At 33.9% G+C, this 9,182-nt stretch overlaps 1 protein-coding gene across 1 annotated transcript; it reads right to left on the reverse strand.

The window, feature by feature from the left end:
• Positions 1–1,397: 1,397 nt before the first annotated feature.
• On the reverse strand, positions 1,398–7,221 carry LOC100552415 (cytochrome c oxidase subunit 4 isoform 1, mitochondrial). The gene is made up of 5 exons (XM_062961657.1): positions 7,065–7,221; positions 5,344–5,423; positions 4,060–4,224; positions 2,883–3,014; positions 1,398–1,887 (listed from the first exon to the last, which is right to left on the reverse strand). Exons 2-5 carry the CDS (start codon positions 5,420–5,422, stop codon positions 1,751–1,753), a joined length of 513 nt encoding a protein of 170 aa, XP_062817727.1. The 5' UTR covers position 5,423; positions 7,065–7,221; the 3' UTR covers positions 1,398–1,750.
• Positions 7,222–9,182: the final 1,961 nt, after the last annotated feature.

The raw sequence follows: 9,182 nt of genomic DNA on the forward strand, positions 1-9,182 counted from the left end.
ATTTATTTATTTACAGTGTGTATGTATATGTGTGTATGTATACACATACGTATATGTGTGTATGTATGTATACAGTAGAGTCTCACTTATCCAATGTTCTGTATTATCCAAGGCAGTCTGCCGAATTTAACACCAAAACATTGCAACATTTACTACAAAAACATTTGACTACTAAATGTTTTTGTAGTAAATCTTGAAATGTTTTGGTGCTAAATTCATAAATACAGTAATTACTATGTAACATTACTGTGCATTGAAGTGCTTTTTCTGTCAATTTCTTGTAAAACATGATGTTTTGGTGCTTAATTTGTAAAATCACAATGTAATTTTATGTTTAATAGGCTTTTTTCTTAATCCCTCCTTATTATCCAACATTTTCGCTTATCCAATGTTCTACTGGCCCATTTATGTTGGATAAGTGAGACTCTACTGTATATATGTATGTGTATATATATGCATGCATTTTATATATATATGTGTGTGTGTGTGTGTGTGTGTGTGTATGTGTGTGTATGTATGTATGTATGTGTGTGTATATATATATATATATATATATATATATATATATATATATATATATATGAGTGATGGCATCACGGCGACCCACAAAACAACAAAACTACAGGCCCCCCAACCTCTAAATTTGACAACACAACCTATCATCCACGGCTCTAGGTTGATACAACAAAAAGAAAAGAAAAATAAAGTCCTAATTAGAGAGAGAGGAATAATTGCTTTTATCCAATTGCTGCCAGTTAGAAGACTAAGCTCTTCCAACTTGGTCTCCTAGCAACCCAATAAAAATAATAAAAAACACTAAAAAATAATTAAAAACACTATTAATACAATAAAATACTATAACAGAAAATAACTAAAAATAATAAAAGAAAATAATAAAATATAATAAAAAGATAACTTACAATAAAATTTATAAAAAATACAAATAACATCAAATAAAAATTACACAATTTTTAACCAATACCACCACCACTTTGCCACAGCAACGCGTGGCCGGGCACAGCTAGTATATATATATATTGCTGTCACTCCATCTTCCCTGCTAATGAGCATTTGTAAACTTTCCTCCTTTTTTGATCACAGTGTCTTATTTTAATACCTCCCCGCTTTAACACGGCACCTATTTATCTACTCACATCACTGTTTTCGGTCTGCTAGGTGGGCAGAAGCTGGGCTGAATGGCTGGGCGCTTACCCTGACCCGGGCTTTGAACTGGCAACCGCCCAGTTGGCAATATTTACTGAGAGGTTGGGGATTAGTCTGCTGAGTTAAAGCCCAGCCCATTATGTGGAAATTATTGCTGCATAACTCAATTATTTTTTACCATTTAGATTCTATACAGATCACAATACCAAATAAAGAGATGGTCACAACATGCGTTTTTTTTCCAACTGTAATTTTTAATCTTGCTGTGCATGTTTTGCATCTGAAAAGCATCCAGGGGGGATTTAACTCTTCTTTGGACCCATTTTGAGCATTTGGAGCTACGCACAAAACACAGCGCTCAGCCTTGAACCGTCATGGGCTCAACAAGCTGTCACAGGCTACACACCGAAAGCATTCTAAGACAAGGAGAAGCCTTTTTTTCAAGTAAACCAGACATTTATTAAGATTTCTCTCTCAAGGAAGAGTTAATTCCCCGTACAGTAGGAGAAGTGCGGTCGCACGGAGATGACGGAATCATTTTGGAGATTTTCAAGCTGGGACGGGAGCGGCGATCCCTGGAGTGCTTTTACTTTTTCCATTCCTTCTTTTCGTAGTCCCACTTGGCGGAGAAGCCTTGGATCGGGTTCACCCTCATATCCAGCATTCTCTGGGTCTGCATGGCTTTCCACTCGTCCGAGAAGGTGTGAGGGATGGGCCCAAAAACTGCAAACGGACAATTATGGTACATATAATATTGATAATATTACAATGTAATACAATATAATAATAATTGTATATTTATATTACCTGTAATACAATAATATTGCAATATAGTGGTATAGTAAAATATAGTAATATATAATGCTTATATTGTGCTATGCTAATAATTGTAATACAGTAGTCTCACTTATCCAACATAAACGGGCCAGCAGAACGTTGGATAAGAGAATATGTTGAATAAGGAGGCATTAAGCAAAAGCCTATTAAACATCAAATTAAGCACCAAAACATTGTTATACAACAAATTTGACAGAAAAAGTAGTTCAATATGCAGTAATGCTAAGTAGTAATTACTGTATGTACAAATTTAGCACCAAAATATCATGATGTATTGAAAACATTGACTACAAAAATGCGTTGGATAATCCAGAACGTTGAATAAGCGAGTGTTGGATAAGTGAGACTCTACTGTAGTATATTATTATTACTATATTGTATTACATTATATTATCAATATAAGTATATACAATATATTATATAATTACTATAGCATAATATTAGTATTATATATTATTATATTGTTATATTGAGAAGGATGGGATATAAATTAATTATATATACATTTTTAAGGTTTTTATAATGTGTTTTAACAATGTTATTAATGGATCTGTTTATATTGCTTTGTTTTTATAATTGCATTTTGGACATTAAATTTTGCCAATTTTTGTAAGCCGCCCTGAGTCCCCTCGGGTGAGAAGGGCGGGGTATAAATGTTGCAAATAAATAAATAAATAAATAAATAAATGTCGCAAATAAATAAATAATAATAACCTGGCCAATCTCTTTGTATGCTATCTAGTGCATATGTAAACCCCTCTTTATCCTCAGGCGCTGTGTGCCTGATCAGGAAAATAACAGGCATTTCTTATTGGAAGGATTTTTTCCAGTGTTTCCACAACAACAGGCAAAGATGGTGCCGAATGCTGCCCCTGACTTACCATATAGCCTTTGCCAGATGACAATAAAGCCACTGAGGCCAATGAAGAAGAGTATGCCGCCGACAATGGTCTTCCATTCAGAGGAAGCCCTGTTCATCTCAGCAAAGCTTTCGTGGAATTTGATGCGGTACACTGAAGAGAACAAGGGGGAAAAGTGAAAAATATATTGTCTCCTGTGTCAATATAACAATATATAATAATAACATTGTGCTATACTAATAATATAGTACATTGTATATACATATATAATAATGGTATAATGTAATACAATACAATAATAATACACTATTATTATTGCATATTATATATTACATGTAATATTACTAATAATATTGCAGTATAGTACAATATAGTAATATATAATGCTTATATTGTGCCATGCTAATATAATATATTGTATATACACATAATGTTGACAATACTATAATAATACAATATAATAATAATAAACTATTATTATTGCATATTATATATTACATGTAATATTACTAATAATATTGCAGTATAGTACAATATAGTAATATATAATGCTTATATTGTGCCATGCTAATATATTGTATATACACATAATGTTGATAATAATACTATACTACAATATAATAATAATAAACTATTATTGCATATTATATATGAATAAGAGTCAGCAGCATTAAGTAGTATTATGTACACTGGAACTCAACTGACAGACCCAGTCTTTTAAACTTGAACACGCCTATCTGTATTTTATAATGCGTTTTATGAATGTTTTATGTAAGTTAATTTTTAACTGATTTATAGTGTATTGTATAGGTTTTATATGTGTGTTTTATTGTAAGCCGCCCTGAGTCCCCTGTTGGGTGAGAAGGGCGGGATATAAATGTTGTAATAAATAAATAAAATATATTACATGTACTATTACTAATAATATTGCAGTATAGTACAATATAGTAATAAATAATGCGTATATTGTGCTATACTAATAATATAATATATTGTATGTACGTATAACTTGTAAGCCATCCTGAATCCTCTTCGGGGTGAGAAGGGCGGGATATAAAAGTAGCAAATAAATAAATAGTAAACATAGGAAAGAAATGCTCCCTCCCCCAGTTGACTGTGTTAATCAAAGCTCAGTTATGCTTAAGTTTACAAAGAGGACAGTTTTGAGCTTACGTTCTCCCCTTTTGGCCCAACTTACGTTCCACTTTATCCTCCAGCGAAAGAGCACTCCATGACGCCTTCTCTTTCTCTTTCAGGGCTTTCTGCCCAGAAGAGAGAGCTTTCGTATACGCAACGTCCGGCAACGGGATATCCCGGCGGTCGACATACGAGGGCAGGCTGAAGTCCTCTGTTTTCACAACGCCTGTTTTGACCAAGAAAACAACGCAAAAGCAGCAGGTTATTAAGACAACAACAGCAGGAATCCTGGGAAAGTCCTTCATAAACAAAATACAGACAACACAAAAGCAGAGGTATGAATGTAAACATTTCTTCCCGGATGATTTTTCACTCCTAATAAATGAAGACACTGTTCTGACAGAAGGGAATCAGTCTGCAGAATATAAACCATTCCTTCAGAGGGACAACAGCAGGATACATAAGGAAAAGGCTTAGCAGATAGATTTAGAAGGAATGATAGAACAGACTGAGAATGAGAGTCTACTGTATAGTTCTGTATGCATATTTGTACATTGTATATCTGTATACTGTATATTTGTGTGTATATATATATTTGTAAACTGCATATTTGTGTGTCTACTTGTATATTTGCATACTATATTTGTGTACATATACAGCATACTTGTAAACCATATTTTTGTGTATATATATTTATACATTGTATATTTGTATACAATACACTTGTGTGTATGTACACTGTATACTTGTAAACTGCATATATGTGTGTATGTATATTTGAATACTTACTATATATTTGTGTGTATGTATACAGTATACTTGTAAACCAATCATATTTGTGCATATATATCTGTATATTATATATTTGAATACCTTATACTTGTGTGTATGAACACTGTATACTTGTAAGCTGTATATGTGTGTATATATTTGTATATTGTTTATTTGTTAACTGTATATTTGGGCATGTACATATATGTTTGTCTTCAGAATATAAACAATTCCTCCAAACAGGGGGAAAAGCAGGGGAATTCCAGTATTCCAGCAAATGTTGGAGTGCAATTCCCAGCATTCCTCTCCACTGGCTAGGGCTGCTGATATCTGCAGTCCAATAAATAGGGATGGCTCTCGTTACTAGAATAGACACATAGCTGAAGCAGGACTTGGAAAATGGTTCAAGCCGCAATTCAAGTCCTTTGAATAAACATGGAGAAGTTTATTCTCCATGGACATATTTAAGGGAGCTGTTGCGGTTGTAAAACACTCTGTAAGCGGAAATGTGCCTCAGAGATGAAAAAGAAAAGTTTACAACACTCAAACTGCAACAAATAAAGAGTGAACCTACCATGCCCATGTGCCCTGAGGCAAACTGAAGTGGAAATAGCTCTTTTGCCAAGAAGGCTAAATGCCCTTGAAGCCAACATCCTGAAAGAGATAACAGACAAAAGTATGGCCATAAAGTGACCATAAATCCAGTAAACACACATTTCCAAATTGTAAACTACAATACTACAGATCTAGAGCTCCAACCCAAAAGAGAAAGCAGCCTAATAACAACTGGATTATCTGGCAGAGTAGACTATGGCTCCTTCCACACATCTTATAAAATCCACATTGAACTGGATTATATGGCAGTGCAGACTCAGATAATCCAGTTCAAAGCAGATAACGTGTAATGTCTGCGTTAATAATCTGGATTGTATGTCAGTGTAGACTCAGGGCCATTCCACACAGCCACATAACCCAGAACATCAAGGCAAAAAATCCCACAATATTTGCTTTGAACTGGGTTATCTAAGTCCACACTGCCACACAATCCAGTTCAAATGTGGATTTTATACAGCTGTGTGGAAGGGAGCCTCAGTCCCCACTGGCATATATTCCATTTCAAATCAGATGATGTGGGATTTTATTTATCTGTGTGGAAGGGGTCTCGGATAATCTAGTTCTAATTCTAATACTGTGGAATATCTGCCTTGATAACCTGGATTGTATGGCAGTGAAGACTCAGATGATCCAGTTCAAAGCAAATAATAATGTGGATTATCTACCTTGATAACCTGGATTATATGGCAGTGCAGAACGGGCCTTAGAACAGGCATGGGCCTCTTCTGAATAGATCTTAATAATAATAATAATTTTATTTTTATATCCCGCTGCCATCTCCTCATGGGGAATCGGGGCGGCTTACATGGGCCAAGGCCCGACAACACAATTAAGATAAAAATTCATAATACATAACTCACAGGATAAAAGGAAAACAAAAACAATATACAGCAGAGTCTCACTTATCCAACATAAATGGGCCGGCAGAATGTTGGATAAGCGAATATGTTGGATAATAAGGAGGCATTAAGGAAAAGCCTATTAAACATCAAATTAGGTTATGATTTTACAAATGAAGCACCAAAACATCATGTTAGACAACAAATTTGGCAGAAAAAAATAGTTCAATACGCAGTAATGCTGTGTAGTAATTAGTGTATTTATGAATTTAGCACCAAAATATCACGATATATTGAAAACATTGACTACAAAAATGGCTTGGATAATCCAGAACGTTGGATAAGCGAGTGTTGGATAAGCGAGACTCTACTGTAAGATAAAATAGCAATAATATAACAATAATTAATAATATGGCAACCAGACACAAGATTTTGGCAAGAGAAGCCCTGTGATAGATTCACCTTAGGGTCAGAAACGACTTGAAGGTGTACACACAACAACAACAAAACAACAAAGACAGATGTGCTGAGCACCTATTGTTTTGTTTCCTAATACTTTCTTGGTAAATCATTTGGATCAAATGTGCTAGAGTGTTGATCAGGCCTGGGCCTACTTGGGCCTTCCCTCCAGGGGTTTTGGACTGCAACTCCCATCATTCCTAACAGCCTACCGGCTGTTAGGAATGATGGGAGTTGCAGTCCAAAACCCCTGGAGGGAAGGCCCAAGTAGGCCCAGGCCTGCCTTAGAAGGAGCCCGTTTCCTCCTTTCTTCCTTGAGGCCACTCTCTATCCCTGGACTCCAGCTCCCATCCTCCCCAACCGGGCCCGGGCCCGGCCTGACCTGCAGCCGCCTCCTTCTCCGCCTCCAGGCCCGGCTCCGTCCCGTGTCCTCTACGCCGCACAGAGAGGACGCGCCAGGAAACAGGAAGCGGGGGGAAAGAGAGAGCGAGATGAATCCCAGAGCGGGACCGGAAGCGGAAGTCAGGGCGGGAGGCTGGAGGACCTGAGGCGGGAGGAGGAGGAGGGCAGGAAGTCAACCCAGAAAAAGAGATTCGCTTGTTTGTGAATGGCTTTGGACTTTCAGGGAGCTGCTATTATTATTATTATTATTATTATTATTATTATTATTATTATTATTATTATTATTATTATTATTTTATTATGTCACAACAAACAAGATAGACATGCTGGATTTTGTATCACAGAATCACAAGTCGAACACTTCCTAAGTGTCTAGGACTGTGTGATGTTGTTGTTGTTATTATTATTATTATTATTATTATTATTATTATTATTACTATTATTATTATATTTTGCTTGTGCCTTTCCTGGTGGCTATTTTATTATTATTGTTGTTGTTATTATATCATACCCACTTCCTCCCATGGATAAAAATATTATATTTACTGTGTATGTGTGTGTGTGTATAGCGAGAGAGAGAAAAAAATATGATATAATTATATATTATATATATATATATATATATATATATATATATATATATATTATATTTTGCTTGTGCCTTTCCTGGTGGCTATTTTATTATTATTGTTGTTGTTATTATATCATACCCACTTCCATGGATAAAAATATTATATTTACTGTGTATGTGTGTGTGTATAGCGAGAGAGAGAAAAAAATATGATATAATTTTATATATATATATATATATATATATATATATAAATTTCTCATATATATATATATATATATATTAAATTCTCATATATATATATATTAATTTCTCATATATAAGAAAAATATGATATAATTAATATATTTAATTTATATGTGTATATATATATATATATATGATATAATTAATATATTTATATGTGTATGTGATATATCATGGTAAAGGTAAATCCAGTCGTGTCCGACTCTGGGGGTTGGTGCTCATCTCCATTTCTAATAATACCTCATTATATATATATATATATATATATATATATATATATATATAGGAAAATATGATATAATAGATATATATATATGAAAAATATGATATAATTAATATATTTAATTTATATGTATATACAGTAGAGTCTCACTTATCCAAGCCTCGCTTATCCAACGTTCTGGATTATCCAACGCATTTTTGTAGTTAATGTTTTCAATATATCGTGATATTTTGGTGCTAAATTTGTAAATACAGTAATTACAACATAACATTACTGTGTTGAACTACGTTTTCGTTCAAATTTGTTGTCTAACATGTTTTGGTGCTTAATTTGTAAAATCATAACCTAATTTGACGTTTAATAGGCTTTTCCTTAATCCCTCCTTATTATCCAAGATATTTGCTTATTCAAGCTTTTGCCGGCCCGTTTAGCTTGGATAAGTGAGACTCTACTGTAGTGCAAAACAACAACAACAATGAAAGTACAATACAATATTTAAAAATGAAAGCAATTGTAACCAATATAAACCTATCAGGATTTCAATGGGAAGTGTGGGCCTGCTTCTGGCCAATGAGATAGTCAAGTTAAGTAGGATTGTCGTTGTTGTTGTTGTTGTTGTTGTGTGCCTTCAAGTCATTTCAGACTTTGGGCGAGCCTAAGTCTAAAATTATTTATTTATTCATTTACTACATTTATTTATTACATTTATATCCCACCCTTCTCACCCCGAAGTGGACTCAGAGCAGCTGTATGCACATACAATATATTATATTATTAGCATAGCACAATATTAGCATTATATATTACTACTAGCTGTGCCCGGCCACGTGTTGCTGTGGCAAAGTGGTGGTGGTATTGGTTAAAAATTGTTGTGTAATTTTTATTTGACGTTATTTGCATTTTTTTATTAATTTTATTGTAAGTTATATTTTTATATATTATATTTTATTACTTTCTTGTATTATTTTTAGTTTTTTTCTGTTATTATAGTATTTTATTGTATTAATTTTTTAGTGTTTTTTATTATTTTTTATTAGGTTGCTAGGAGACCAAGTTGG

The sequence above is a fragment of the Anolis carolinensis genome, unplaced genomic scaffold (assembly GCF_035594765.1).
Source record: "Anolis carolinensis isolate JA03-04 unplaced genomic scaffold, rAnoCar3.1.pri scaffold_9, whole genome shotgun sequence".
In the NCBI taxonomy this organism is placed as follows: Eukaryota; Metazoa; Chordata; class Lepidosauria; order Squamata; family Dactyloidae; genus Anolis; species Anolis carolinensis.

Coding starts and splice junctions, on each gene's coding strand:
- LOC100552415 (XM_062961657.1), bottom strand. CDS start 5,422: ATGTTGGCTTCAAGGGCATTTAGCCTTCTTGGCAAAAGAGCTATTTCC. Junction 3,015..4,059: donor GCTGGAGGATAAAGTGGAAC/GTAAGTTGGGCC, acceptor TGTTCTCTTCAG/TGTACCGCATCAAATTCCAC. Junction 1,888..2,882: donor CATCTGGCAAAGGCTATATG/GTAAGTCAGGGG, acceptor GTCCGTTTGCAG/TTTTTGGGCCCATCCCTCAC.